General features: G+C 60.7%; 4 protein-coding genes across 7 annotated transcripts; 1 reads left to right on the top strand and 3 right to left on the bottom strand.

The window, feature by feature from the left end:
• The first annotated feature begins 541 nt into the window (after positions 1–541).
• Positions 542–27,388, top strand: LOC128337206 (uncharacterized). Of its 3 annotated transcripts, none has more exons than XM_053277952.1 (9): positions 542–1,705; positions 3,025–3,183; positions 5,551–5,649; positions 8,195–8,313; positions 12,158–12,270; positions 15,529–15,692; positions 19,119–19,244; positions 23,631–23,915; positions 27,256–27,388. In XM_053277952.1, exons 1-8 carry the CDS (start codon positions 1,649–1,651, stop codon positions 23,658–23,660), a joined length of 867 nt encoding a protein of 288 aa, XP_053133927.1. In that variant the 5' UTR covers positions 542–1,648; the 3' UTR covers positions 23,661–23,915; positions 27,256–27,388. The 3 variants fall into 3 exon arrangements, with proteins under 3 accessions (XP_053133927.1, XP_053133926.1, XP_053133929.1); XM_053277951.1 differs by lacking the exon at positions 27,256–27,388 and adding an exon at positions 25,447–25,748; XM_053277954.1 differs by lacking the exons at positions 542–1,705; positions 27,256–27,388 and adding exons at positions 7,074–7,240; positions 25,447–25,748 and having other exon boundaries at positions 3,053–3,183; positions 5,442–5,649.
• On the bottom strand, positions 8,725–15,304 carry LOC128337209 (inositol-trisphosphate 3-kinase B-like). The gene is made up of 8 exons (XM_053277959.1): positions 15,151–15,304; positions 12,807–13,599; positions 11,667–11,751; positions 11,216–11,432; positions 10,924–11,118; positions 10,504–10,609; positions 10,318–10,389; positions 8,725–10,040 (listed from the first exon to the last, which is right to left on the bottom strand). Exons 2-8 carry the CDS (start codon positions 13,050–13,052, stop codon positions 9,786–9,788), a joined length of 1,176 nt encoding a protein of 391 aa, XP_053133934.1. The 5' UTR covers positions 13,053–13,599; positions 15,151–15,304; the 3' UTR covers positions 8,725–9,785.
• On the bottom strand, positions 16,845–18,369 carry LOC128337207 (ESX-1 secretion-associated protein EspB-like). Its single transcript, XM_053277955.1, has 2 exons — positions 18,000–18,369; positions 16,845–17,375 (listed from the first exon to the last, which is right to left on the bottom strand). Exons 1-2 carry the CDS (start codon positions 18,354–18,356, stop codon positions 16,920–16,922), a joined length of 813 nt encoding a protein of 270 aa, XP_053133930.1. The 5' UTR covers positions 18,357–18,369; the 3' UTR covers positions 16,845–16,919.
• LOC128337208 (uncharacterized) lies at positions 19,376–21,756 on the bottom strand. Of its 2 annotated transcripts, none has more exons than XM_053277957.1 (2): positions 21,426–21,756; positions 19,376–20,015 (listed from the first exon to the last, which is right to left on the bottom strand). In XM_053277957.1, exons 1-2 carry the CDS (start codon positions 21,684–21,686, stop codon positions 19,677–19,679), a joined length of 600 nt encoding a protein of 199 aa, XP_053133932.1. In that variant the 5' UTR covers positions 21,687–21,756; the 3' UTR covers positions 19,376–19,676. The 2 variants fall into 2 exon arrangements, with proteins under 2 accessions (XP_053133932.1, XP_053133931.1); XM_053277956.1 differs by having other exon boundaries at positions 19,505–20,015; positions 21,405–21,749.
• Positions 27,389–27,910: the final 522 nt, after the last annotated feature.

Raw genomic sequence — 27,910 nt, 5'->3', positions numbered from 1 at the left:
CGCAGCAGAATCCCTAAGAGAATGGGCACGCTTCATGCATGTTCCGTTCTTTCTTCCCTGCAAACTCCGCAAAGCAATGTGCTGTGTAACTCCAGGCTACAAGCTTGGGTCCCTTCAGTCCTAGAAAACTGGCAAGCAGGGCTATGAATACGTGCTTCGTGGGTCTGTATTCTCCTCGCAGCAGAATCCCTAAGAGAATGGGCACGCTTCATGCATGTTCCGTTCTTTCTTCCCTGCAAACTCCCCAAAGCAATGTGCTGTGTAACTCCAGGCTACAAGCTTGGGTCCCTTCAGTCCTAGAAAACTGGCAAGCAGGGCTATGAATAGGTGCTTCGTGGGTCTGTATTCTCCTCGCGGCAGAATCCCTAAGAGAATGGGCACGCTTCATGCATGTTCCGTTCTTTCTTCCCTGCAAACTCCCCAAAGCAATGTGCTGTGTAACTCCAGGCTACAAGCTTGGGTCCCTTCAGTCCTAGAGAACTGGCAAGCAGGGCTGTGAATGTGTGTTTGGTGGGTCTGTATTCTCCTGGCAGCAGAATCCCTAAGAGAATGGGCACGCTTCATGCATGTTCCGTTCTTTCTTGGCTGCAAACTCCGCGAGGCAAGGGCCTGTGTCGCTACAGGATTGGGTCCTTGTAGTCCCAGAGAATGGGCACACTTCATGCATTGTCCTGCCTTGGAGTCAAGTGGGCCAACATAACCCTACACGTGAGATGCACTTGGTCCACAAAGCAAGAAGCAGCCTTCAAGGTGAGTACCCAATGCTCTGTTCTTTCTTGACTGCAAACTCTGCGAGGCAAAGTGCTATGTCGCTACAGACTTGGCCCCTGTACTCCCCGAGGACGCTGTGAAATTCGGGGCTGTATAACTCCAGGCTACAAGCTTGGGTCCCTTCAGTCCTAGAGAACTGACAAGCTGGTCTGTGAATAGGTGCTTCGTGGGTCTTTATTCTCTTGGCAGCAGAACCCCTAAGAGAATGGGCATGCTTCATGCATGTTCCGTTCTTTCTTCCCTGCAAATTCCGCAAGGCAATTTGCTGTGTAACTCCAGGCTACAAGCTTGGGTCCCTTCAGTCTTAGAAAACTGGCAAACAGGTCTGTGAATAGCTGCTTCGTGGCTCTTTATTCTCCTGGCAGCAGAACCCCTAAGAGAATGGGCACGCTTCATGCATGTTCCGTTCTTTCTTCCCTGCAAACTCCCCAAAGCAATGTGCTGTGTAACTCCAGGCTACAAGCTTGGGTCCCTTCAGTCCTAGAGAACTTGCAAACAGGTCTGTGAATAGGTGCTTCGTGGCTCTTTATTCTCCTGGCAGCAGAACCCCTAAGAGAATGGGAACGCTTCATGCATGTTCCGTTCTTTCTTGCCTGCAAACTCTGTGAGGCAATATGCTGTGTAACTCCAGGCTACAAGCTTGGGTCCCTTCAGTCCTAGAGAATTGGCAAGCAGGGCTATGAATAGGTGCTTCGTGGGTCTTTATTCTCCTGGCAGCAGAACCCCTAAGAGAATGGGCACGCTTCATGTATGTTCCGTTCTTTCTTCCCTGCAAACTCCGCGAGGCAAGGGCCTGTGTCGCTGCAGGATTGGGTCCTTGTTGTCCCAGAGAATGGGCACACTTCATGCATAGTCCTGCCTTGGAGTCAAGTGGGCCATGATAACCCTACACGTGAGATGCACTTGGTCCACACAGCAAGAAGCAGCCTTCAAGGTGAGTACCCAATGCTCTGTTCTTTCTTGACTGCAAACTCTGCGAGGCAAAGGGCTGTGTCGCTACAGACTTGGCCCCTGTGCTCCCCGAGGATGCTGTGGAATTCCGGGCTGTATATCTCCAGGCTACAAGCTTGGGTCCCTATAGTCCTAGAAACTGGCAGGCAGGGCTGTGAATAGATGCCTCGTGGATCTTTATTCTCCTCGCAGCAGAATCCCTAAGAGAATGGGCACGCTTCATGCATGTTCCGTTCTTTCCCCCCTACCAACTCTGTGAGGCAATGTGCTGTGTAACTCCAGGCTACAAGCTTGGCTCCCTTCAGTCCTAGAAAACTGGCAAGCAGGGCTGTGAATAGGTGCTTCGTGGCTCTTTATTCTCCTGGCAGCAGAACCCCTGAGAGAATGGGCACGCTTCATGCATGTTCCGTTCTTTCTCCCCTGCAAAGTGCGCAAAGCAATGTGCTGTGTAACTCCAGGGTACAAGCTTGGGTCCCTTCATTCCTTGAAAACTGGCAAGCAGGTCTGTGAATAGGTGCTTCGTGGGTCTTTATTCTCCTGGCAGCAGAACCCCTAAGAGAATGGGCACACTTCATGCATGTTCCGTTCTTTCTTCCCTGCAAACTCCGCAAGGCAATGTGCTGTGTAACTCCAGGCTACAAGCTTGGCTCCCTTCAGTCCTAGAGAACTGGCAAGCAGGGCTGTGAATAGGTGCTTCGTGGCTCTTCATTCTCCTGGCAGCAGAACCCCTAAGAGAATGGGCACGCTTCATGCATGTTCCGTTCTTTCTTCCCTGCAAACTCCGCAAGGCAATGTGCTGTGTAACTCCAGGCTACATGCTTGGTCCCTTCAGTCCTAGAGAACTGGCAAGCAGGACTGTGAATAGGTGCTTCGTGGCTCTGTATTCTCCTGGCAGCAGAACCCCTAAGAGAATGGACACGCTTCATGCATGTTCCGTTCTTTCTGCCCTACAAACTCCGTAAAGCAATGTGCTGTGTAACTCCAGGCTACAAGCTTGGGTCCCTTCAGTCCTAGAAAACTGGCAAGCAGGGCTGTGAATAGGTGCTTCGTGGCTCTGTATTCTCGCAGCAGAATCCCTAAGAGAATGGACACGCTTCATGCATGTTCCGTTCTTTCTGCCCTGCAAACTCCGGAAAGCAATGTGCTGTGTAACTCCAGGCTACAAGCTTGGGTCCCTTCAGTCCTAGAAAACTGGCAAGCAGTGCTGTGAATGTGTGTTTGGTGGGTCTGTATTCTCCTGGCAGCAGAATCCCTAAGAGAATGGGCACGCTTCATGCATGTTCCGTTCTTTCTCCCCTGCAGACTCCGCGAGGCAAGGGCCTGTGTCGCTACAGGATTGGGTCCTTGTTGTCCCAGAGAATGGGCACACTTCATGCATTGTCCTGCCTTGGAGTCAAGTGGGCCAAGATAACCCTACACGTGAGATGCACTTGGTCCACACAGCAAGAAGCAGCCTTCAAGGTGAGTACCCAATGCTCTGTTCTTTCTTGACTGCAAACTCTGCGAGGCAAAGGGCTGTGTCGCTACAGACTTGGCCCCTGTGCTCCCCGAGGACGCTGTGGAATTCGGGGCTGTATAACTCCAGGCTACAAGCTTGGGTCCCTATAGTCCTAGAAACTGGCAGGCAGGGCTGTGAATAGATGCCTCGTGGATCTTTATTCTCTTGGCAGCAGAACCCCTAAGAGAATGGGCACGCTTCATGCATGTTCCGTTCTTTCTTCCCTGCAAACTCCGCAAGGCAATGTGCTGTGTAACTCCAGGCTACAAGCTTGGGTCCCTTTAGTCCTAGAGAACTGGCAAGCAGGGCTATGAATAGGTGCTTCGTGGGTCTTTATTCTCCTGGCAGCAGAACCCCTAAGAGAATGGGCACGCTTCATGCATGTTCCGTTCTTTCTTCCCTGCAAACTCCGCAAGGCAATGTGCTGTGTAACTCCAGGCTACAAGCTTGGGTCCCTTCAGTCCTAGAAACTGGCAGGCAGGGCTGTGAATAGATGCCTCGTGGATCTTTATTCTCCTCACAGCAGAATCCCTAAGAGAATGGGCACGCTTCATGGATGTCACGTTCTTTCTTCCCTGCAAACTCCGCAATGGAAAGGGCTGTGTAATTCCAGTCTACAAGCTTGAGTCCCTAGAGTCTTAGAAAACTGGCAGACAGGGCTGTAAATAGGTGCTTCGTGGGTCTTTATTCTCCTGGCAGCAGAACCCCTGAGAGAATGGGCACGCTTTATGCATGTTCCGTTCTTTCTTCCCTGCAAACTCCGCAAAGCAATGTGCTGTGTAACTCGAGGCTACAAGCTTGGGTCCCTTCAGTCCTAGAAAACTGGCAAGCAGGGCTGTGAATAGGTGCTTCGTGGCTCTGTATTCTGCTCGCAGCAGAATCCCTAAGAGAATGGGCACGCTTCATGCATGTTCCGTTCTTTCCCCCCTACCAACTCTGTGAGGCAATGTGCTGTGTAACTCCAGGCTACAAGCTTGGCTCCCTTCAGTCCTAGAAAACTGGCAAGCAGGTCTGTGAATAGGTGCTTCGTGGCTCTGTATTCTCCTGGCAGCAGAACCCCTAAGAGAATGGGCACGCTTCATGCATGTTCCGTTCTTTCCCCCCTACCAACTCTGTGAGGCAATGTGCTGTGTAACTCCAGGCTACAAGCTTGGCTCCCTTCAGTCCTAGAAAACTGGCAAGCAGGTCTGTGAATAGGTGCTTCGTGGCTCTGTATTCTCCTGGCAGCAGAACCCCTAAGAGAATGGGCACGCTTCATGCATGTTCCGTTCTTTCCCCCCTACCAACTCTGTGAGGCAATGTGCTGTGTAACTCCAGGCTACAAGCTTGGCTCCCTTCAGTCCTAGAAAACTGGCAAGCAGGTCTGTGAATAGGTGCTTCGTGGCTCTGTATTCTCCTGGCAGCAGAACCCCTAAGAGAATGGGCACGCTTCATGCATGTTCCGTTCTTTCTTCCCTGCAAACTCCGCAAGGCAATGTGCTGTGTAACTCCAGGCTACAAGCTTGGGTCCCTTCAGTCCTAGAAAACTGGCAAGCAGTTCTGTGAATAGGTGTTTCGTGGGTCTTTATTCTCCTGGCAGCAGAACCCCTAAGAGAATGGGCACGCTTCATGCATGTTTCCTTCTTTCTTCTCTGCAAACTCTGTGAGGCAATGCGCTGTGTAACTCCAGGCTTGAGCCCCTTCAGTCTCAGAGGATTGCCGAGAATGGCTGCCTTGGAAAAGCACACTTTGTGGATGCATTTCGTTCCTCAACCAAAGTTTTCCGGGCAGCAGGAGCCCTACAAGAGTTTTTGTCTTGAACGATATGCTTCAGGCGTGTGCCGTCCCTTACTCCTGGACACCTCTTGTGACTCCCAGGAAACTGTCAGGCTGGGGACTTCACACGTCTTTATTCTCCTGGCAGCCTTGCCAGGCGGTATAGAGAGGCTTGCTTGAATGAGCAGGCTTCATGTGTGTTGCATTCTATCCTTCCAGAAAGCTCTGTGGGGTAAAGGGCCGTGTAAGGATAGACTTTCATAAAAAAAAACCACCCTCCCCAGATGTGGGGGCTGTGTAACTCCAGGCTGCAGGCTTGAGCCCCTTCTGTCCTAAAAACTCAGCCAGGCTGGGGGCTGTCAGTGGATGCATCATGCATCCTTATTCTCCCCACAGCTTTTTGAGGCAGGAGAGTTTTGGGGCCTGAATGATGCCGCTTCACATGTGTTGCCTTCTCCTCCCCCAGGAAACCCGGATGGGATCCCCATGAATCAGAAGTGTCCAAAAAGGGCTAACGTAATGTCAAAGAGGTGTCGTATTAAGATGCTTTTTTAGACTTTCTTTTCCCCTTGGAGGTTGTGTCATATGTCTGGCCACAGGGACTGTGGATGAATCCCTCCCCAGGGGCATATTCCAAGGATGAGAAACAAATCAAAATGGAGAATGTTAAAGAGGTATGTGTTAACCTGTAGTAAGAGGTTTTTTATTTTGCATTGATGTATGTTGGATATACAGTTTCATGTTGACTCTTTTAAAATCCTCTTGAGAAAGCCTTGTGTGGACCTTTTGAAACTTTTTCTTACCGTATGAACGTAGGAGCTGAAGTCCTATGGTCAGGGTCAAGTGCTGGTCACCTCTCACCTGCCACTGTAAGTGAAACATGAAAACTCTGAAGGGAAGATTCGCTGGGAGGAGCAGCTGCCATGGACTGTGATGCTTTCTTAAGAACATAAGAACAGCCCTGCTGGATCAGGCCCTAGGAGCCCATCTAGTCCAGCATCCTGTTTTGCACCATGGCCCACCAGATGCTGCTGGAAGCCCACAGGCAGGAGTTGAAGGCATGTCCTCTCTCCTGCCATTACTCCCCTGCAACTGGAACTGAGAGGCATCCTGCCTTTGAGGCTGGAGGTGGCCCACAGCTCTCCAACTGGTAGCCATTGATATAGACCTCTCCTCCATGAAGTTATCCAAACCCCTCTTAATGCCATCCAGGTTGTTGGCTGTCACCACATCCTGTAGCAGAGAGTTCCCCAAGCGGATCACATGTTGTGTGAAAAAGTACTTCCGTGTGTTGGTCCTAGACCTCCTGGCAATCAATTTCATGGAGTGACCCCTGGTTCTAGTGTTGTGTGAGAGGGAAAAGAATTTCTCCCTCTCCACTTTCTCCACACCAACCTCTATCATGTCTCCCCGCAGTCGTCTTTTTTCTATACTAAAAAGCCCCAGGTGTTGTAGCCTTGCCTCATAGGAAAGGTGCTCTAGGCCCCTGATCATCTGGGTTGCCCCCTTCTGCACCTTTCCCAGTTCTACAATGTCCTTTTTAAGATGTGGTGACCAGAATTGTACGCAGTACTCCAAGTGTGGCCACACCATAGTTTTGTATAAGGGCATTAGAATATTAGCCATTTTATTTTCAATCCCCTTCCTAATGATCCCTAGCATGGAATTGGCCTTGTTCACAGCTGCTGCACATTGAGTCGACACTTTCAACCAGCTGTCCACCACAACCCTAAGATCCCTTTCCTGGTCAGTCATTGACAGCTCAGATCCCATCATCGTATACTTGAAGTTGGGGTTTTTTGTCCCAATGTGCATCACTCCAACATTGAACCACATTTGACACTTTGTCACCCATTCACCCAGTTTGGAGAGATCCTTTTGGAGGTGCTCACAATCTGTTTTGGATTTCACTGCCCGGAAGAGTTTGGTATCTGCAAATTTGGCCACCTCACTGCTTACCCCTACTTCTAGATCATTTATGAATCAATTAAAAAGCACCAGTCCCATTACAGATCCCTGGGGGACCCCACTTCTTACTTCCCTCCATTGTGAAAACTCTCCATTTATCCCTACCCTCTGTTTCCTATCCTTCATCCAGTTAGCAATCCACACATGTACTTGTCCCCTTATCCCATGACTGCGAAGTTTCCTCAAGAGTCTTTGATGAGGAACTTTGTGGAAAGCTTTTTGGAAGTCCCGGTAGACTATGTCAGCTGGATCACCTTGAGCCACACACTTGTTGACACTCTCAAAGAACTCCAAAAGGTTGGTGAGGCCAGATTTCTTGGTCCGTGGCGTTATGGATGGGCAGTTTAATCTCTCATCTAAATTGTGTGCGTGTCTGTGCTTTCCTTATGATTCCTCTGCATTTAATCCCTCTGTGAATATTTGTGCAGAACCCGGGTTCTTCTTTTTTGTCATGTGTTTTAAATATTTGGCCTAGCTGAATGTTTGAAACCAGTTGCTGTTAAAATCAAACACTGGCTTGACCCCATTCCACACACTGCTGCTCTTCAGGAGCGGAGGACTTGGCCAAAGATTAAGAGCAACTCGCTGATCGGAGGCCAAACAAGAGACTCCTGTTCCTTGGAAACCCACCTGGGAGGCTCCAAGGACTGCTGCCCCTGCGTGGGCAAGCCACGGCAGAGGGTGTACAGCTCCTCCTTCCAGTCCTCTTAAACCGAGGAGGGCCTGCTACTCTTTAATTAGCAGCGATTTTATTTTTGCTTTCTCTTTGGGAAACGGAGTTTACATTCAGTGCTTCATGGTAAATTCAAGACAAACCAAAAAAGGGGACAAAATGTCTCAGGGAATCCAATTCCCACCTCACGCCTGCAGTCCAAAGAGCGCACGCACACCCTCCGTGCTGCCAGCCCTGGTCTGTCCAGGGTATCTGGGGCCCTGCAAGAGCTCTCTTGCTCTGCACACTCTTCCTCCTCTCGGCCCCCAGGGCTTCTTGACCGCACCTGACCCCCCCCCTCCCAAAGCTGGCGCTGCAACGGAGAGACGATCGGATCCCTCTCCCTCTGGTGCAAGAGTGTGACGGGGGCCTCGTTCCCACCCGCAGAAAGGCCTGCTCTGCTTTGGCAAAGTGGAAGGTGGCTTCGTGTCCTGCTTTTTGTGGCTCCTCCCTTTCTAGTTGCCCGATTTGTGTTGGGATGGTATGAATCTCTCTCTGAATTGTGCAGCAGTCAGTGATGAATGCCCTCCTGTTCCTAGGTCCAGGGGGCAGCCGAGTGCCTGCTCTGCATGCAGAAGTTCCCAGAGGGCAGCCGACGATGGGACAGACTGGGAATCTCAAAGTGTGGCTGGTCAACCAGTCCCTTCAGCATTCTCCAGTAAGTGGTGTGTGTTTGGGGGGGGGGAGGGGGGCAGCAGTGTGATAGGTGGATCAGTAATCTGTGTCAGAGAGAAGTCGCAGGGCCAGAGGGAAGCAGCCAAGCCGGGGTGGAGGAGTACAGACAGCAAGGACAGATTTGGGCTGAGCCAAAGCAGCAGAGAGGCTTGACTCTCCCTTCCCTGCCTGTCTTGCAAAGCTCCTTGTGGCCAGCAGAGGGCAGGATTGCCTCACTGCAAGGGGAGAGAGAGAGTGTGTGGGGCTTCCTTTCTTGGCCCTCTGTCTAGGGGCAGGCTTGGCCCCATGTCATGCTGGGTCTCCCCCCCCCCGTGCCACCCAGCCTTCTGGACTGCCCCCTCTCCATGGCTGCTCCCCCCCCCCCGTTTCCAGCTCCTGTTTCCCCCCCCCCCACTCTTCTCCCCTCCCTTGTACTGGAGAAAGAAGACGCAACTCTCTCTGGCAACGATGCGATCTCTTTCTGCAGCCAGGAAAGCGGCGGGTGGGGCTTCCGCCCGCTCCTCTGCCCCCGGGACTTCCCCTCCTGCTCTGCTCAGAGGGGGCTTCTTGGGGCCTGGCTCCCCAGGCGTGAGAGTGCCGGATGGCATGCTGAACAGGCCGCCTCCTGCACCTGCTCCTGCTCCTGCCTGGCTGGGCTGCGACCTCTCTGCGCTCTGCGCCTGCCCGGCTGACTCTCCGGCTGGGGATCTGGCCCCCTCGAGCAGCCTCCAGTCTGCTGGGCCGTGTTCTGGGACACCCTCACAGGTCTCTCCCCCCGCGTCCCCCATGGGCTGGGTGGGGCCGGGGGCCTTCCACCCACAGAGCACGTGCAGTCTGGGCTGAGGGCCCACTGCGGCCCCTGGCAGAGCTGCTGCTGCCTGTCAGAGTAGGGACAAGCTGGACCGGTGACTGGACTCTGCAGAAGGCAGCTGAGAGGAGAGGAGAGCTGGTCTTGTGGAAGGCAGCCTGACTTGTCCCTTTAGCTAAGCAGGGTCCGCTCTGGTTGTATCTGACTGGGAGACTAGAAGTGTGAGCACTGCAAGAGATTCCCCCTCTTAGGGGATCATGGGGAGGTTCCCAGTCCCCTCGCTGGCAGCATCTCCAAGGGAGAGCCAGTGCTGGCAAAGGGCCCCCCACCCCGTCCACCATCCATGCTGGTTCTGTACCTGGCGGCTGGAATGTGGCAGAACAGCCCAGGCCGGCAGCCGCTCAGGCCCCCGGGTCAAGCAGGGGCAGCCTCCCTGCTGGCTGCCCTCGTACACAGGGCCGGGGCTGCTGCTGCTGCTGCTTTGGACTCTGCCCTTCTTCTCCCCCCCCCCCGCGTCACATGCTCTGAGCATGGCCCGGAGTGGAGGACCGTGTGGCTGGCCGGGCGCCTTGGGCCCCAGGGCCCCGCTCTGCAGAGTGCTGGGCGTGGCAGTTCACGGGAGAGTCCCAGTCTCTCGCTCCTCCGGCCAGGCCCGCCGCCCGCCGGCTTCAGCTCTCCCCCGGTGGAGGCTGGCCCAGGGCTCCCGCCTGGCCCTGTGCTGCCCGGCGGAGGGTGGTTTGCACGGTGTCTGTGAGGTGCTGCAAGCCGATCAGGTAGCCGTCCTCGTGGTTGCCGGGTGCCCAGGCCACGTTGTGGTGCAGGGAGAGGGGGGCTGGAGCCGGCAGCGTCTTGCCAAAGTCGATCATCCAGACGCTGGCCTGTCCCTGCCGGTCGTGGAGGAACAGCAGCGAGCTGCCAATCACCTGCATGCAGGAGGAAAGCGGGCCAGTCCCGGCAGCACAGCCCCGGGGTCCTTCCCCCTGCACTGACTGGCAGCAGCAGCTGCCCAGGCGCAGGGGTCCTTCCCAGCCCTGCCTGGAGGTGCCCGGGACGGACCTTGGCACCTGCCCCACCGAGGCCCTCTCGGCCCAGCCCCCTGACTGACTGCTTCTGCTTGGGGGCCTCTAGCGAAGAAGGGGAGACGTGTGGGTCAGGCTTCCTTCTCCAGCCCCCCCCCCTCCAGTCTGCCCCAGGCCTCACCTCGTGGCTCTGGAAGAAGGCGGACTGCTGCAGGGCCTGGCGCAAGCTCTCCAGGCGGGCCAGGTAGGTGCTCTGTGCAAGGCAAGGGCCAGAGGCAGGCTTCAGGGCCGGGCCGGGCCAGCCCCCCACCCCCCGCTGCAGGACAGCCAGAGCCCTGGCCCGCCTCCTTGCCCCCCCCCCCCTCACCAGCACATCCAGGCGGCTCTTGGTGAAGGTCAGCAGCGTCTCCACGATCTGCTCCTTGGCCCGAGTCTGCTTGAAGTCCTTCTGGACGGTCCCCCCCCTCGATCTGGGGAGGGAGCAAGCGTGCGTTTGGGACAGTGGCTCCGGGAGGAGAGCGGGCCCTCTTAGCTAAGCAGGGTCCCCCCGGGCTGCATCTGGACGGGAGACTAGCTGGCGGAGCAGCACTGCGCGAGATTCCCCTCCCTGGCAGCAGCATCTCCAAGGTAGGGCGGAGAGAGAGAGAGAGAGAGACGCCTGCCTGCCTGCCTGCTGGGGGGAGGAGGGAGCCGCTGCCAGTCTGTGAAGACAAGCCTGAGCGCGAGGGGCCCCGGGTCTGGCCCCCTCTGTCCCTGGGAGGCCCCCTCCCCTCCCCTCCTCACCGTGATGCCCTCGATGCGGAAGCCGAGGGAGGCGCTGGAGCTGATGCTCTCCCGCCACTGCATGTAGCGGGGCTTGGTGACGGCGCCCTGGCCCTGCTCCTCGGGCGTGGGGGCCAGCGGGTCCACCTTCACCATCTTCTGGTACAAGTCCTGCCGGGCGGCGGGCGGCGGCTGCTGCTGCTCCTCCTCCAAGTAGGTCCTGGGCAGCAGCGGGAGAGGGAGAGCGGGTCGGGGCTAGGGCTAGGGCTAGGGTTCTGCTCTGCCTGGGCTGCCCCCCCCCTGGGTCCTGGCCTCACCTGGTGCCCATCTTGCAGTCCATGATGCTGGGCATGTCCAGGCCCCGCAGCAGGTCGTCCATCTGGAGGTAGCGCTCCCCCCCGCCCAGCGTCACCACCCCGTGGTAGGCGGGCACGAAGGGGCGCAGGGCGTCGCCCATCAGCCGGGCCAGGCAGGCAGCTTCTACCGGGCTGAACTTCTTCAGGATCTGGCCCCCTTCGCTGGGCTTGAAGTTCCCTGAGGAGGAGGCGGAGGCGGAGGAAGGAATTCCTTGCTTGCCTCTGGCGGCCTGCGCCTTCCCCAACTCTGGCAGAGAGGCTTCCCCAACTCTGGCAGAGAGGAAGGCCCTCCGGGGAGGCTCTGTTTTGGGAGGGAGGGCCGGAGGGCCCCCCCACACACACACACACCCGGCTTCATTTTTAAAGAGGGGGCCGATCTAGTGGGGTGTGTCCCCCCGCCCCCCATTGGTACCTTCATGGCCAGCCAGCTGCACCCAGGAGCTGCGTCTCCGCAGAGACCAGTGCACCATCGTGAAGAAGGTCTTCCAGGACTTGGTCTAGGAGGGAACCGCGGCGCGGCGTTACAGGAGGGCAGTTGCCCCTGCTGTGGGGCTGGAGGGAGCCTCTCTCCAGCCCTCAGTGGGTCGCGCCTGGCGGGCTCCTCCGTCCACAGGGATGGCTCCCCAGCCTTGGGCGCTGAGTGAGCTCCTCTCCATTGGCCCGAGCTTGCCCCTCCGCTGCCACTCCAGGTGGGGCTGAGAGCGAGCCCCTGCAGACACCCCGGACTCCCCTTCCCATGGGGAGAGCAGGTGGCAGAGCCCCTCCTGGGAAGGCTTTCCCGGCTGGAAGCTTCAAGAGCTGCTGCCAGTCAGTGTGGAACACCCTCGGCTGGATGGCCCAAGGGTCTGGCTCTGCAGGCAGCATGCGGCATAAGGCAGCAGCCGTGTGGGCTTCTCCCCGCAGGAACAGGGCCCGGGCAGCTGACTGGGCGTTCCGGCTTCCGGGAGAGCCCGACGCAACCGCCTCCTTTCCAGGGCTCCGGCTGTGCAGTGCTGGGGCCGGGGCCTCCGCCCCAGGTGGGTCCCCTTGGCGCCCGCTCTTCCCTGCTGGGGGCTGCTGGGCCAGAGCCTCGCCTGGGGCTGGGAGGGACTCCACCCCGGGAGGCTGCAGGGTTGCCTTCCGTGGCCTGCAGAACAGCTGCCCCCAACCCCTCTCCCGGGAGCAGAGGGAGCTCGGGGCCTTCTGCTCCGCACTGGCTGGCAGCAGCTCTCCTGGGTCCTCCCCGGGCTTGAACTGGGGGCCTTTTGCAGGCAAAGGTTTCCGGAGAGGATTCTTCTCCCAAGAGGCACCGGGGAAGGGGGGGGGCCTCCGGTCGCTCTCTCTCCCCCTCTGGAAGGTCTGCCCCCTCTCCCCAGAGCCCTCAACCCGCCTCTGCGTGGCAGAGCTTGGTGCCCTGCCCAAAGCACCCCCACCCCCTGCAGGCTAAGGGCCGAGCTGGGGCCAACGGCGTGGCAGCTCTCCCTGCAAGCCCCCGGGGGGGGGAGGGGGCTGGCCAGCTGCGGGCTCTGATGGGGCGGGGGGGGGGCCGTGGCGAGTGGCTGCGGGGCCTCACCTTGCGCAGCCGGGGCTTGCCCAGCGGGCTCCTCTCCTCTGGGGCGCTGAAGCCCTCCTCGTCGGACTCCTGGGAAGAGCCAGCCAGCGAGGAGCAGGGGGAGGCGCTGGAGAGGGAGCCGTCGGGGGGCAGGCCGGGAGGGGGCTGCGGCAGGCCGTGGCGCGGGGAGGGAGCCCCGCTGCCGCCAGCCCCAGAGGCCTGCCCCCTCGCTGGTTCTGCAGGCTGGGCCGCCGGAGGCCGCTCCATGCCGAGGCAGCCCTCCAGGGGTAGCCGTGCTGCAGCGGAGGATCTCGGAGGGCCTCTTGGGCCTGCTGGGGGTCTTTCCTCCCCGGCTCGGGGGCAGGCAGGCAGTCCAGCCGTGAGCCCCCCCTCCCCCCCGCGCGCAGTGCAGCTGCTCCTTCCGCCAAGGGGGCTGCAGTCAGGCCAGGCCTGGCCCCACCTCCCGCCCCGTGCTTGCCCCAGACGAGTCAGCTGCAGCGCCCACCGGGGCTCCCTGCGCAGGAGGCTGCCGTCTGCTGCGCCCCCCCCTGCCGCGCGGTGTTAGTTAGGAGGGGCCCTCCAGGACCCCTCGAGGAGGTCTCCTCCCAAGGCAGCGGCGGGGCCTCCTGCTTCCTGGCCCCCAATCGCCTTCATCAGTTCCCGGCGCCAGCTCAGGAAGGCCTGGTGACAGGGCAGCTGCCTCCTCCTCTTCGCGGGGCCGGCCTCTGGGGGGCTGAGCGGCATCCTTCCCAAGGCGGCAGCTGGAGTCGTGCCTTCAGCCCCACGGAGAGCCCGGTTTCGGCCAGGCCAAGCTCTGGGGACGGAGAAGGGAGGCGGCCTTGGCAGCAACGTCCACGCAGCCACCCGGGGGGTCAGGAGGACCCCTGGAGCGGCCCCTTCCCCCCACGGCTTTGGAGACACCAGACGGGGAAACCCTGGCCACTCTCTGCTGCAGCAAATTGGGCAAGACCCTGCAAAAATAATGGTAATGCTAGCAAGAGGGATTGATAACACTCCCCAAACATACAGCACTATCCAAACGCTTGTTCGTGAGAAGAGTCCAACCTATGCATTATTGTGACAAAATCCAAACACTTTCAATGTTGTGAAAACATCCATTATTATTTTTTGAGTATATACCAAAAAAAAGACCTCAAAGGGTTTTTGATATACAAATCACTTAAACTTTCACTGCATAAATTCAATGAGTGTGAGTAGTACATAATGAACGTAGGTCCTGAACATCCAAATAATCAATTGGTACAGGAGAGTCTTGTTCTCAATGAGAAAAACTGCAAAAGTTCTTATGAACAAGCGTTTGGATAGTGCTGTATGTTTGGGGAGTGTTATCAATTCCTCTTGCTATCGTTACCATTATTTTTGCAGGGTCTCGCCCAATTTGCTGCTGTTTTGTGGTGCAAGCCCTCATATATTTTTCACTCTCTGCTGCAAGCAAGGGGGCCAGGGTGAGGCGGGGAGCCACGCGGGGTTCCGGGGCGGGCCCCCAGGTCGCCTCAAGGGGGCTGGCACCCACCCTGCTCCCACTCCTGGCCCCGGGGGGAGGACCAGTGGCCTGAGCCCGCCTGCGAGGGGGGCCGGGGCTGCAGCCTGCCCATGGAGACTCCGGCCCCGGCAGAGGAGCGTCTTCTCCCCGTCCGCCGAGCACTCACTCGGCTCCGAGACGCTTTGTGTCTGGGGAGGGGGCGGCGTAAGGAGCGCCCTGCCCCGACCCCCCCCCCCCCGCCAGGGCCTCTCTGTCGCCCTCGAAGAGCTGCGCAGCCAGGGCAAAGGGGCAGGGGGCACACCCACCCACCCCCGTCGTTGGAGCCTGACCCCCTGAAGGCCAGCGCCCGCCCACCCCCCGCGCGCGGCTCTCGCTTCCTTCCCAAGCCGAGAGGGCCCCTCCAGCGGCGCGCCGTTCCCAGCGATGCTTGGCTGCTCCTTCGCGGGGGGGGGGCGGTGTCTGGGGGGCGCAAGGCGGCTCAAGAGGCGCTGCAGGGAGGGGCACCCTGGCCCGGAGAAGCGGAGTCTGGCTGGCGGGACGCGCCGCTCCTTGGCCGCCGCCGCAGCAGCAGCACGATGTCACCCCAAGGAAGGGAGCCCAGCCCAGCGCCCGCCTTCCCGGGTCCCGGTGACTGGCTGGGGCGAGGTCTGGATGGCCTTTGGCCACCCCAGCGAGGCCGGGAAAGATCGGAGCCCTCCCTCCCTCCCCCCCCCGGGCTGAGCGGCATGCTTGAGCCTCCCCCTCCCTCTGCTCCCCCAAGGGCGGCGGACTGTGCTGCGCCCCCCACGCCCGCTCCTGCTGCGATCGCTGGGCCCCGCGCGGCGGCCCTCTGCCCTGGGCCCCGCTCGCTGCTGCCCTTACCTGGGGAGCCAGCCCGGGCGGCGATGGGGGTCTCCCTCCCGGCCCCGCGTCGCTCGCTCTGGCTGCTGCAATTTGCACAGAGCCCGGAGGCGGGGATATAAACGGGGCGGGGGAGGCGCAGCAGCTCCCTTCGCCCCTACGCGAAGGGAAGCCCGGTCTCCGGCTGCCCTCTGCTGGCCGCTGCCGGCACTGACTCCCTGCCACTTGGGCGGGCGCCGCCGGGAGTGCAGCGAGCATGTGCAGAGCGGAGGAAAGAGACGGCGGGGGGGAGGAGAGCGACAAGGTGGGCGGCGGCTGGAGCGGGGGGACGCGGCTGCCTAGTGTAACATGAAGGGCGGCCGGGCCAAGAGACCTCTCTTTCCCTCTCCTCGCTCGCAGGGCCCCCATCCGCTGACGCTGTGGCTGGCGGGAGATTCCGGAGGGACAGAAGAGCAGCCCTGCTGCTGGATCAGGCCCCAGGAAGCCCAGCTGGCCCAGCATCCTGCTTCCGCCCCACAGTGGCCCACCACCAGAGGCCTCTGGGGAGCCCACACAGGCAAGAGGTCTGTACATGCCCCCCCCCCCCCTGCTGTTGCTGCTCCTCTGAACGGGGAGGGCTGTGGCTCAAGTGATGCAGTGGTGGCACTCTCTGCCACAGGAGGGCGCTGGGCGGGGGGGGGGACACACACTCCCTGAGAGAGCTTAAAGCGGGGCGGGGGGTCCGAACCAACCGTTCTTGGAGGGTAGCGAGTCTGCCGTTGGCTGCTGGTCATGATGGCCCTATAGAGCCTCCAGGGCTCAGAGGCAGTCTATCCCTGAATGCCAGTGACTGGGAAGCAATGGCGGGAGAGGGCTGCTTGTGCTTATGAGCTTCTAAAGGGCACCTGGCAAGCCAGTGGGGGGAGCAGGATCCGGGCCTAGATGGGGCTGCCTCTGGGCTCTGTTTATGCTCTTTGGTAGGGAAGGGCAGCCTCACCATGCTCAGGAATTATTATTAGCCGCTTTGCATGGGGAGAGAGGAAGCTGTCATATGCAGAGTCAGACCCCTGGTCTCTCTTGGGGATGCTGCTGCCAGGGAGGGCACGGGGGACCTTCTGCTGCTCTTCCCAGAGCGGCCCCCCAGGGTCCCCTGAGGGGGACTCTCGGACAGGGCTGCTCCCACCCCGAGTCTCCCCTTCCGATGCAACCCGGGCAGGCCCTGCTTCGCTCAGGGGACCAGTCTGGCTTGCTGCCACCAGGCCGGCTCTCCCTAACCCTAAGGGGGGGGGGAGGAGGAGAGAGCAGGCTTGCGGTAGTGAGCACGATGGGTCCCCTCGGCCACGCAGGGCCCTCCCTGGTTGGCATTTGGGTGGGTGCCTTTCTGGACCCCTCCGCTATCTGCCCGAGGCCCTGCTTGCCACGCAGCACCTTCCAGGCTCACCCTGGCGGTGGCGGCAGCAGCAGCAGCAGCGTCTCCCGGTGGGGCTGGGAACTGAGACTCCTGCCTGCCTGCACCCTGGGAGAGCCACTGCCAGGCAGTACCAAGCTGGATGGGCCCAAGGGCTGACGCAGTCGAAGGCCGCTTGCTCCCTGGGCCTGGGCCTTAAGCCACGGTGACCTGGGGCAGGGGCTGGCACTCCCTCCTTCTCCTTCGGAGGCCGCGGTCGGGGTGGGCCTGAACGCGCCCGGCCCCCTGAGGCAGCTGCAGGTGTCTGTGGGGCCGAGGGGGCCCTGCCTGCCTGCCTGCCTGCCGGCCGCCGCACAGAGAGCCCAGCCCGGGGGAGGTTTTCTCTTCCTGCGGCGCACGTTTATTATTTCTTGGCCCCTCTCCTCCGCCGCCGCCTCTGGCTGCTGCTGCTGCTGCTGCTGCTCTTCCTCTTCTTGCCCCGGGTGCCGCCGCCGCCGCGGCGCTCGCTGCACGGAACGGCGGCTTCTTCGCTGCTGGGGCTCTGGGAGGCCTCCTTGGGCAGGGCCGCCTCCGGGGGGGCTGCGGGGCTGCCCAGGGCCTCCTTGGCCCCGGGGGCGCCCGGCTGGCTGCTGCCGCGGTGCTGGCGCAGCAGCAGCAAGAGCCTCTCCAGCTCCTTCTCCAGCTGGCCCCACAGGCAGTCGTCTTCCGGCTTCTCCGGGGCGGGGCTGGCCGTGGGCTCCCCTGGCAGGCTGGGGCCGCCCCCTCCGAGCCCCTCTCTGCCGGCAGGGGCAGCGCCGGCGCCTTGACTCTTTGCTTCGCTCCCGGCCTGGCTGGGCTCCTCCTCCGGGCAGCAGCAGTCCTGCCCACGAAAGGGGGGGGAGGTCACCGCGGGCCCGCTCCCGCCTCAAGGGCTGCGGCCTTTGCAGGGGCCGGGTCTGTTCCCGGCAGCCTCCCCGCCAGCCCCGGCCCCTGTGCGGCTGGCTTGCTGCCTCCTGAGCGGTGACTCCTTTCGGAAGTGCCGCCACCAACCGCTTCCTCGGGCAGCCCTGCGCCTCGCCTCTGCTAGCCCAGCCCGAACCCGGAGCACCCGGGTAGGGCCAGGAAAGGCCCTTCTCTGCCCGGAACCCTGGGGAGTTGCTGCCCGTCCGAGTAGACGAGACTGAGCTCGGTGGACCCAGGGTCTGCCTCCGCAGGAGCCCCCCGCTTGGTGGGTCCCGCGGAAACCGGGCCCGGTTGAGGCTGGCATAGGCTGGAGGAATGCCAGGCCTCGGGGTGGTCGGCAGCTGGATTCCCGTCTTTGAATTCCCGAGTGGGCACTGCAGTCACCCCCCGGCTGCAGCTGTGGCCAGCCGGGGGCTGCTCTGGCTAGTCCTGGCACGGCAGGCCCCCTCCCTCGCCTCTCGGAGACAGACCCCTTCCCCCCCACCCCGCTTGCACCCAACCCCTCCTGCCCAGGGGCCTCCTCCGCCTCCTGGCCGCTCACCAGGGCTGCCTCGCCGGCCTCCTTGCCGGGGATCTGCGGCAACTCCTGCCGGCCTCCAGTTTGGCTGACGTCGTAGCTGATGAAGAGGACGCACCAGGCCAGCCCGCAGCAGCCGCCCAGCACAATCATCAGGGGCACCCAGACCCCCTGGCCCTGCAAGGAGTCCAAGGAGGGCTTGCGGGCGCGGACCTGCTGCTCGCAGGGAGACCCTGGCGGGCTGGCCTGCCCAGCCAAGAAGGACCCCACCAGGAGAGAGCAGGCCAAGAGGGCGGGCCAGGAGGCACGCTGGGCAGCCATGGCCAAGGACAGCGCTGGGAAGCCAGAAGGTGGGCCGGGAGATCCTGGCTGGTGTTTCATGCTAGTCCAGGGCCCCTCTGAAAGCCCCCCCCCCAGCCACTCAGCTACACAGCCCCCCCCCCATTGTGTCATCACTGGGAGAGGAAACAAAGGGGATCCTGGGCAAGAGCCCCCTGGACAAGGGGTCCTCCTTGTAAGGGGGGGGAGAGAGAGACTGAGAGATGCCCCATTTCTGGGGAGGCTGCTTTTCGGGTGCTCCTGGGCACCACTGTGCCCCCGCCCCACCCGCCCGTGGTCCAAAGGCAGCTTCCCTCTCCTCCTTCTCCACCTCCTTTCTGAGCATAGAGCGGCCGACGTGTCCTGCTGAAGGAGCCAGCCCTCAGTGAGGAGGGGCCGAGGATGATGTCCCGTGTCGCTTCACACGGGAGCACCTTTGGAAGCCACCTTCTGGACTGTGCAGGCCCCCCGGCTTGCTGTCTCTGTACAGCCATCGGACCCCCGGCAGCCCTTCTGCCTGCCTGTCTCCCTCCAGATGGCGGCTTGAAGGTGCTGCCCGCTCACTCCCGCCCAGCAGTCCTGGGGCAGAGATGCCGAGGGGCCTCCTTGCGATGGGTCTTCCTCCTCAGCCCCTCCTGGGACTAGGGGAGGGGCCGTTCAGAAACAGCTGGGGGGCCTGAGTGGAGCAGACCTGGTGGGTCCAGCCCTCCTTCCCAGTGGGGCCGGGGTGCTTCCCTGGCTGTGAGCAGAGGCCGAGCAGCCGCCTCTCTCCCGCCCCAGCACACAGCACCCCTCCGGCCTCGTGAGCCTTGTCTCTCTTTCCAGATGGCGAGCCCTCTGAGGCCGGGGAGCTGCTTCGTGGAGCCTTTTTCCCGCGGGTGGAAATGGAGTCCGAACCAGGCCTCTCGGGGTTGCCCGGAACCGAACCCCCCGGAGTGGAGACCTGTTCCAGTAAGTGGCTCAGCGATCAGGCATCCCGTTTGCCGTTGGGTCTGGGATGTTCTGTGGTCCAGGGCTGGCCTGGGAGGGTCTCGCTAATCTGCCTCTGGCCCTGGAGCAAGTGGCTGGCGCAGCCCTCTTGGAAGTGGGGGGGGGAGAGGGGCAGTCCCCACAGGCTGGATACCCTCGCCTGGGCTTACGTCCGCCTTGCCCGTGAGCGTGAGACGGTTCTGGGGGAGCTGCGCCTCCAGTTGGCTTTTGAAGGGTGAAACCACACGGAGGAGCTGACTGGAAGGGAGCGCTTTTAATGGCTGCCCCCCGGGAGGCGCTCCAGCCACGCGGCTCCTGCCCCTGAGCCCGCTGCGGCCAGCCTGGGATTCGGCGCCCCTTCCCCTCCCGCTCCCCACGCAGGCATACGCAGACACACAGGCCGGCTCTGGGGCTCTACTTGAGCTGCCGCTTCTGTCCTCTGGCCCGGGCCCCGCCGCCGGGCCCCTCGCAGTCCGCCGTTTCGTAGACGGTGATGCGCAGCTTGTCGGCGTCCCAGCGGCAGCCTTCGGGGCGCTCCTCCTCCCCCAGGATGGCCTGCAGGGTCAGCCGCCGACTCTGCACCTCGCACAGGAAGCCCTTCAGCTCCTGCTCCATGCGGGCCAGCTGGCGGGCGTAGACTTGCTGGGCCTGTCTGCATTCGGGGGCGGCCCGGGAGCCACACCGGGGCTGGCTGCAAGCCGTTGCCTGGGACCCCCACGTGGCAGCACCGCTCTTTCCGTCCTCGGCGCAGCCCTGCCCCCAGGAAAGAAGGGAGATGGGGGTCAGCCTCTCCCCGCCCCTGGGGGGGGATGGAAGTCCTACGGTGCTCTTGCCTCAGCCACCCTTTCGGGTCCCGGAAGCAGCCGCAGGCCCGATGGGGCGAACTCGCTGGCCTTCTGGGTGGGGCTTCTCCAGAGCGTTGGGCAACAGCCCCCGAGGAAGGGTGGCGCAGGCATTCGGCATGGGTGAGTTGCATCCCAGAAGGGGCTGGAAACATCCCGGTCCTCCATGGGAGGAGAGAGGCTGCTGGGGTGGCGGAGAGCAGCTGAGGTGACTCCCAGCCCCTCGGGAGGGCCCAGGGAGGAGCAGCAGCAGCAGCTCCGACCCCTTTGGGACCCTGGGAACCCCCCCCCCCGGTCCTTGTGGCTCGATTCCTGTCCTCTGGTTTGGGCCAGCGAATCACCCGGCTGGAGTGGAAGGGCCGGTCTCTCTCGCGGCAGCAGATTCGCCTTGGCAGCAGGCCTCATCCGGGGGCGCCTCTTTGTCGCAAAGGGGCCTTTTTTAAAGGCATTGCGGGGGGGGGGGGTGTTGAGGTCCCTAAGGCAGCACTGTGGCCCCACGAGGAGGCAGGGCGCTGTGATCTTCCCGGAAACCTTCTGGAGTTAGGGGGGTGCGGCACAGCAGACATGTCTGGGGGTGACACCCAAAGGGTGGGTGGGCCGCACCCCAAGAGCCCCCAAGGAGCTGGGAAAGCGCCAGCCTAGGAGAATGGGCCACAGAATGGCAAATGAGGTTCCGGGACGGAGGCATGGGCACTGGGCTTGGAGCAACCCAACCAACCCTCCGCCCCAATTGTTGGCTGGGACCAGGGTCCCCTCGAAGGGCTGCCCGTGTGTGCGCGCTCACGAGTCTTTTCAGGCCCGCCCAGTGAATTTGGGGTCCTGCTCAGGTTGAACCGGGGAGGCCCCCCTCTGCATGCACCTTTGCGCACGCTGGCTTGGCCCTCCCGCCCCCAGAACCACCCTCCTCCCGCGCAGGGGTGAGACAAAACGGGGCGCAACACGAGCAGGGAGAGGCCGGGACAGGAAGTGGGGTGTTGCGTGCTGAGAAGGACTCCAAGGCCCCTCCTCTTCTTCGGGTGGGGGCCCGGTCCCGGCTTCCCCCGTCATGCCTGCGCAGGAGGAGGGGCGGCAGGCTGTGCTCCCTCGCCCGCTTCTGCCAGGGCCAGAGCTTGGCTTTTCTTTTTCAAAGCCCAAGCTGGCATCGGGGTGGGCCACGCGATCCCGGGCGGAACCGGGAATGCGAGCGGGCCAGGACGGGCGTAGGGAGAGGCTGGCTGAGGCCCTGCTCCAGGGCCCGGCGGTGGGAGGGAGGCCCTGCCCGCATTCCTCTGGCCGCCCACCCGCCCACCCACCCACTCACCTCCATGCCCGACTCCACTACCTGCTGGGCGCAGGACCTCTTGGCCTCGCACAGGCAACGGAGGGCGTAGAAGACGAAGACCCAGGCGGCACAGGCGCTGCTGAGCAAGGCCACTGTGGGGCCCCAGGCCTCGCCCGGCTCCGAGGCGCCCCCCGCCCCCCTCTCCCGGAACCGCAGCTGCTGCTCACAGGCCACCCCTGTGGCATCTCCCCCCCCGACCCTTGCCAGGGGCCCGCTGAGCAGCACCCAGGCCAGCAACCCAAGCCTGCGGAGGGCAGCCATGGCCACCTGTGGGCTGCTGCCATCCCTCTCTGGCCTGGCCTGCGACGGGCGTTCTGGAACCTTCCTGACCTCAGAGCAGCCGCTGCCCTTTGTGAGCTCACGGTCCCGGAGCCGGAGTTTCAAGGACCAGATGGCTCGCGGGCGGGGGGCGGGCGGGCGGGAGCTCTCTGCCCTGCTCAGGGGTGCAGTCGGGAGGTGGCAAACCACGCAGGTGTGTGTCACTCCAGGCCCCGCCAGCTGAGGAGGACGGCGGCTCTTCCAAGTCCACCCACAAGGATGGGCAGATGCAGGCGGGGGGGGGGGGGAGGCGCATCCCGCAACCCCCGCCCCTGCAAATTTGGGGGCTGGCTTCGTCTCCATCCCGCCCTGGTCTCCCACCCCCTTCCTCTGCAGGGTGGGTGGAGGGGGGCAGTCAGGCAGGCGGCGGCGGCGGCAGCAGCCTGGAGGGGGAAGCTTGGCCAGGGGTGGGGGGTTGCTGGGATGTGTGTGTTGCTTCTCTCCCTACGCCGCCGAGAGGGAGGTGAGCCTCAGTGGCTGGCCCAGAGCCCGCCAGTCAGCTCCGTGGCCTGCTGGGGCTTGGGATGTGGGTCTCCCCAGGCTGCGTCCAGCCCTCTCTCCACTCCACCAGCCCCTTGCAGTCCTGTCTGCTCGGCTACTCAGGGCGCCAGCTGCTGGCGCAGCTCCTCTTCGGCTGCTTTGAGGCGGCTCCCTTGGGTCTAGCAGGGCTCCTGAGCGCCCCCTTCCCTGCCAGAAGAGGGGGCCCCAGAATCCCGAGCTGCAGTGGGCTTTGGCTGAGGGTGCTGGGGGTTGTAGGCAGACCACTGGGATTGTCTGTTCGAGGGAACACTGCTCCTGGCGCTGTTTCAGCAGCAGGACAGGCAGAAAGCCAAAGGGCACAGCTTTCCCACACCATTGCAACGGTAAGTAAAGTAAAATGTGCTGTCCAGTCGATTTGGGCTCCTGGCACCCACGGAGTGGCCACATTCAGGAGTTAGATCGAGGCCAGCGCTGCGTTCGCAGCACGGCCAGTAGCGGCTCTAGCTGCCCTTAGGATGCATCGCTGGGCATTTAACTCCTGGACGGGGATGTGCAGCCCCGTTCAGGAGCCAAACCATGCCCCCCTGTGCCAGCCATCAGACGTGGGGGGGGGGTGTCAGGGCCACGAGTCACGGCCCCTGAGAGGCGGAGGCCTGGGTTCTTTGGCAATGCACACAGTGGCCACCGGAGGGCACCCTTTTGACACACTGGCAAAATGCTAAATGCCCACTACCATTCCTAAAGCCACTGCATTTCCTGCTGCTTACTTCTTTTGTTGTTGGTATAATTAAACTAGGGAACTCACTGCCACAAGCTACTGAGATCGGCCATTCATTTAAAGGACTCTAAAGGGGATCAGGCTAATTCAGAGAGGAGGAGAGACTTATCCATGGCTACCAGCCATAAATAGAACCTCTGCATTCAGGGGCAGTCTACCAGGAATATCTGGTAGATATAGTTGCATTGTGGAATACACAGCAGGTGGGGATGCTGGCTTTCCACCCTGCTTGAGGGCTTCCCAGTAGTGTCCCAGCAAGGCTGCTCTTATGTTGACGTCATTAATGGTAAAACTCCCTTTCTGCTTAGATTGTATGCTCATCAGGGCAGAGATCTATCCTTTTCTTGGTCAACATGTCCCTTTCTTGGTGAACAGGTCATGTCGAGCTCCTCTCTCGTAGCACCCCTGAGGCCCCCCCTCCCATAAATGCAAAGGGCAGATGCTTCCATGGGGCAAAGTTGGACACCGCATTAGCGGTCTTGGTTGCACTATCAGCAAGCGGCCTACCAATAGCAGCTGCTTGGGCGATTCGCAGCTGGGGAGGGTCGCTGAGCCAGGGGTGGGCTAGAAGACCTCCAGGGACCCCTTCAAACTCTAACCATTCTATGCTTCCCGCTCTTTTGTCCCAGGCAGAAGAAAAGAGAGGATTGGTGGCGTAACCGAAGAACCGAAAAAGAGCCCTTCTGGATGAGAGCAAAGGCCCATCAGCTTCACCACCCACTTTCTACAAAGCCTGCAGCAGGGGCGTAACGAGGCTGGAGTGGGCCCAGAGACAAAATTTTGAAATGGGCCCCTCGCTGATCTACACACACTCACTTCACATGTGACTTGCCTCTGGGGAGCCCCTCGAGGCGTGGGGGCCCCCAAGCAGCCTCCTCCCCTTGCCTAATGGCAGTTACGCCCCTGGCCTGCAGGTAGGATATAGAAGTAACCTGCTCTGGTTAGACATAAAACTAGTTGTGTCTCTCTAGTATGGTCTGGCATTTTGCAGCAGACTGCTACTGGAGAAGGAGGAATAAGCTGTACGGTTCTGGTTGATCCGAGGATTGTGAGCAGGAACAACCAGATTAACAAGGGCCTCTGTTTCTGGGAAGCTCATCCAGAAAGGCCGGATTTCTCCAGAGGACCTCAGCTTGTCACAGATGCATGCCGAGAAACACTCTGCCTCTCCTGCCTGCCTTTCCTTGGGTGGGGGGTCAAGGGGGAGTTCTGCTGGGGGCCAGAGCCCTGCTTCCTCCTGTGTGGAGCCCCCTCTACCCCCCCCACTTGGTCCTCATGGCCCCCACCTCGTGATGCCACATCTGGACTGTGTGGCCGGTGGGGGGTCTGCCTTCCCCCTTGCTGAGTGCTGGCGGTAATTCGGGGGTGGGGGGATGTGTGTGTGTGTGCGCACACACATGGAGGGAGCCCCTCCACCTGCCCCCAGGGCTTGCTTGGAGGGAGGAGCCCAGGCTTGTGGGGTGAGGTGGGGGGGGGCTGCCTGTGCCCCTGACAGGTGGGGCTGCCTGCCGCTGGGGTGGTGTCTCCCTGGCGGCCAGGCCTGGGTGCCGTGGAAGGTGCTTCCTGTTTGTCTGGCAGCCGCTCCTTGCTCCCTGACACAGCCTTCCCCTGCCCCCGCCGCTCAACTCTATCTCTTTGGCCTATGTTCGGCTTTTTGCTGGAAGTGTATTGATGTGTGTGTTCTAGCTACACATCCCTATCTCTTTGGCCTATATTCGGCTTTTTGCCTGAAGTGTATCGATTTGTGTGTTCTATCATCTCACCCCTATCTCTTTGGCCCCTGTTCGGCGTTTTGCCAGAAGTATATCGATGTGTATGTTCTAGCCCAGTGATTCTCAAACTTGGGTCCTCAGGTGGTAGTGGACTTCAACTCCCATAATCCCCAACCAAAGGCCACTGAGGCTGGGGATTATGGGAGTTGAAGTCCAAGAACACCTGAGGACCCAAGTTTGAGAATCCCTGTTCCCTATCTCTTTGGCCCCTGTTCGGCTTTTTGCCGGAAGTGTATCGATGTGTATGTTCTAGCTGCACATCCCTATCTCTTTGGCCTCTGTTCGGCCTTTTGCCAGAAGTGTTACGATGTGTATGTTCTATTTGCATATCCCTATCTCTTTGGCCCCTGTTCGGCTTTTTGCCGGAAGTGTATCGATGTGTGTTTCCTAGCTGCACATCCCTATCTCTTTGGCCTACATAGGACAAAGAGATAAGGGTGTGCAGCTAGGACACACAGATCAATACACTTCCGGCAAAAAGCCGAACATAGGCCAAAGAAATAGGGATGAGATGCTAGAACACACACATCGCTACACTTCCGGCCCAAAGCGGGAGCCGCGAGCTCCCATTAGGAGTCCCTTCCTCTCGTCCGATCTTTGGGAGCACCCATTAGCCGCGAGCAGGGAGGGGCTGCGAGTGGCGCCTCTCTAGTCACGGGCATCTCCCCTCTAGGCTGGGCATCGAAGGAATAGCGCGGAAAGCTCCACTTCCGCTGTGGGCCGGTTACAATCTCGGAGAAAGGACGGAGCAACTACTTCGGAGCTCCCCATTGAATGTGGGGGGCGGGCGGAGCCGGAAGTGATGGGTAGAAGCCAGGCGACCGTCACCTCTATGGCACAAAAGCAAATGGTGTCTCGCGAATCACGGGTTGGAGGAGGGGCGTGGCTTTGACCTGCTTCCGGCGGAACCATTGAGCTGGTGAAAGAAGTCTCCGGCGGAAGAAGGGGGAACTTTCGTTTCGGGAAGTAGCTGGGGAATGGTTTCGGGGACGGACCGCTCTCGGGCCCTGATGGTGGCGGGGAAGGCCGGGATCATGGCGGCGCTGGAGGGCGCGGAGTCTCTGCCCCGAGGAGGCTTTTGCTGCTGCCGCCTCTGCCACGTGCCTGTCGCCAACAGTGAGTGGGGGCCGGGGGGGATGGATGCAGCTGGCTGGAGCTCCTCGGGGTGGGGGGGAAGGCGCTCTGCACACGTCCTGAGGCACTCTCGCCCCCCTCGCTTGCTCCTGGGGGTCTGGCGGCTGCTGCTGCTGCTGCTTTGGGGGCAGGAGGGCAGGCTGCCTGGGGGTCTGGCCCAGCAGGGCTCCTTGCAGGTGGCAGCAAGCCGGGCTTGTTCCCTCTGCTGAGTAGGGTCCGCCTTGCTCTGCCCTCTGGTGGGGAGACTCCCTGGGGGGCTGCCCGAGATTCCCCTGCGGGGAAGGGGCTGCAGCTCCGAGGAGGAGCCCCTGCTGGGCAGGCCGAAGGTGGTCCCCGGTTCCCTCCCCAGCAGCATCTCCCGGGGAGGGAGGGAGGCAAGCAGGCTGGGAGAGACGCCTGAGCCGGAGGCCCTGGAGAGCTGCTGCCAGTCAGGGAGGCCAGACTGAGCTAGAGGATCCAACTCGGTAGGAGGCAGCTTCCTATGTATGTTCCTAATGCGTATGAGCTCCCACCTTTTTAGTATTAGCAGTAGTATTTGTATTATTTAGTATTATATCCCGCTCTTCCTCCAAGGAGCCCCAGAGCGGTGTACTCCATACTTGGGTTTCTTTCTCACAACAACCCTGTGAAGTAGGTTAGGCTGAGAGAGAAGTGTCTGGCCCAGAGTCACCCAGGAAGTCTCATGGCTGAATGGGGATTTGAACTCGGGTCTCCCCAGTCCTAGTCCGGCACTCTAACCACTGCACTGCACATTTTAATAATTCCTTGGAGAGGAGAGCTGGTCTTATGGTAGCAAGCATGATTGGGCCCCATAGCTAAGCAGGGTCTGCCCTGGTTGCATCTGAATGGGAGACTAGAAGTGTGTGAGCACTGTAAGATCTTCCCCTCAGGGGATGGAGCTGCTCTGGGAAGAGCAGAAGAAGGTTCCCGGTTCCCTCCTTGGCAGCATCTCCAAGAAAGGGCCGAGAGAGATTCCTGCCTGCAACCTTGGAGAAGCCGCTGCCAGTCTGGGTAGAAAATCCTGAGCTAGATGGACCAGTGGTCTGACTCAGTATATGGCAGTTTCCTATGTTCCTTGACTTCCTTAATTTCTTTCTGAATACATAAGTGGAACTCTTGGGCTCTCTTGAGAAAGGGTCGCCATGAGGGACAACCCTGCTCCTTCCCTTCTGTCCCCTTCGCCATTTGCTATTGCCCTGGCCTCAGAAACGCCCCCAGTGGGACCGTAGACACCTTCTGGCAAGACGCGCCCTGTCCTGGGTTCCGGGAACGGGGCAGGCTGTCCGCGCAGTGTGTGTCTCCCTTCCCTCCTGGGCTGTCCCTGAAAGGCTTCTCTTTCATGCTGCAGAGCCCAGCCTGGAGGACCACCTGCGTGGGAAGAAACACCAGCGCCTGGAGAACCTCCGCACCGCCCGCCAAGCCCAGGAGCAACGCAGTCTCTTTGTCAGTGGCTTCCGCAAGGGCACGCCGGCCTCGGAGCGGAGCGACTACTTCCAGGCCTGCGGAGAGGTGGTCGACGTGGTGATGGACAAAGAGAAGGTGAGGCCGTTGGCGGCAGGGCGGGCAAACAAGGGCAGGGTCCCAGGGGGCCAAAGCACCTCGCTTGTGGGGCCAGCCTCGCACTTCCAAAGCCTGCAACTCTTCTGTTAAACAGAGCAGGAGGCCTCTCAAAAACGCCTTAATGCTTTCTCCTAGTCATTTTGCAAAGAGCAGTGCCACCAGGTATGCATGCGAACTCCTTTTGGGTTCCCATGGCTCTTCAGACTTAACATACCCCTCGTGATAAGCTGCAGCCTAGTCTGGCTGGGGTTGTGGGGGTGAAGGGATGTGCTTAAATGCCTGCTGTATCTTCTTACAACAGCTGATCAGGTGGTCCACGGTTTCCTCTGCTTCTTTACAAAGGCGGCACTTGCTGTTTGTGGTGGATTTTTCTACTTTGGCTCTTACTGCATTGGTTCTTAGTGCCTGTTCTTGTGCAGCCAGTATTAAACCCTCTGTTTCTT

Source organism: Hemicordylus capensis, chromosome 14 (assembly GCF_027244095.1).
Source record: "Hemicordylus capensis ecotype Gifberg chromosome 14, rHemCap1.1.pri, whole genome shotgun sequence".
In the NCBI taxonomy this organism is placed as follows: Eukaryota; Metazoa; Chordata; class Lepidosauria; order Squamata; family Cordylidae; genus Hemicordylus; species Hemicordylus capensis.
Note: the sequence above shows the minus strand (reverse complement) of the source record. Positions and strands in the feature narration are given on the sequence as shown.

Excerpts from the sequence above, each read along its gene's own strand:
- LOC128337206 (XM_053277952.1), top strand. The coding sequence starts at position 1,649 with ATGATAACCCTACACGTGAGATGCACTTGGTCCACACAGCAAGAAGCA. Across the intron at positions 3,184-5,550 it reads AGCAAGAAGCAGCCTTCAAG|GTTGTGTCATATGTCTGGCC; the intron begins GTGAGTACCCAA and ends TTCCCCTTGGAG. Across the intron at positions 5,650-8,194 it reads AAATGGAGAATGTTAAAGAG|GTCCAGGGGGCAGCCGAGTG; the intron begins GTATGTGTTAAC and ends TCCTGTTCCTAG.
- LOC128337209 (XM_053277959.1), bottom strand. The coding sequence starts at position 13,052 with ATGGAGCGGCCTCCGGCGGCCCAGCCTGCAGAACCAGCGAGGGGGCAG. Across the intron at positions 11,433-11,666 it reads GCAGCTGGCTGGCCATGAAG|GGAACTTCAAGCCCAGCGAA; the intron begins GTACCAATGGGG and ends CCTCCTCCTCAG. Across the intron at positions 10,610-10,923 it reads GGCTTCCGCATCGAGGGCAT|CAGATCGAGGGGGGGGACCG; the intron begins CACGGTGAGGAG and ends TTGCTCCCTCCC.
- LOC128337207 (XM_053277955.1), bottom strand. The coding sequence starts at position 18,356 with ATGAAACACCAGCCAGGATCTCCCGGCCCACCTTCTGGCTTCCCAGCG. Across the intron at positions 17,376-17,999 it reads AGGCCGGCGAGGCAGCCCTG|GACTGCTGCTGCCCGGAGGA; the intron begins GTGAGCGGCCAG and ends TTTCGTGGGCAG.
- LOC128337208 (XM_053277956.1), bottom strand. The coding sequence starts at position 21,686 with ATGGCTGCCCTCCGCAGGCTTGGGTTGCTGGCCTGGGTGCTGCTCAGC. Across the intron at positions 20,016-21,404 it reads TAGTGGAGTCGGGCATGGAG|GGCTGCGCCGAGGACGGAAA; the intron begins GTGAGTGGGTGG and ends TCCTGGGGGCAG.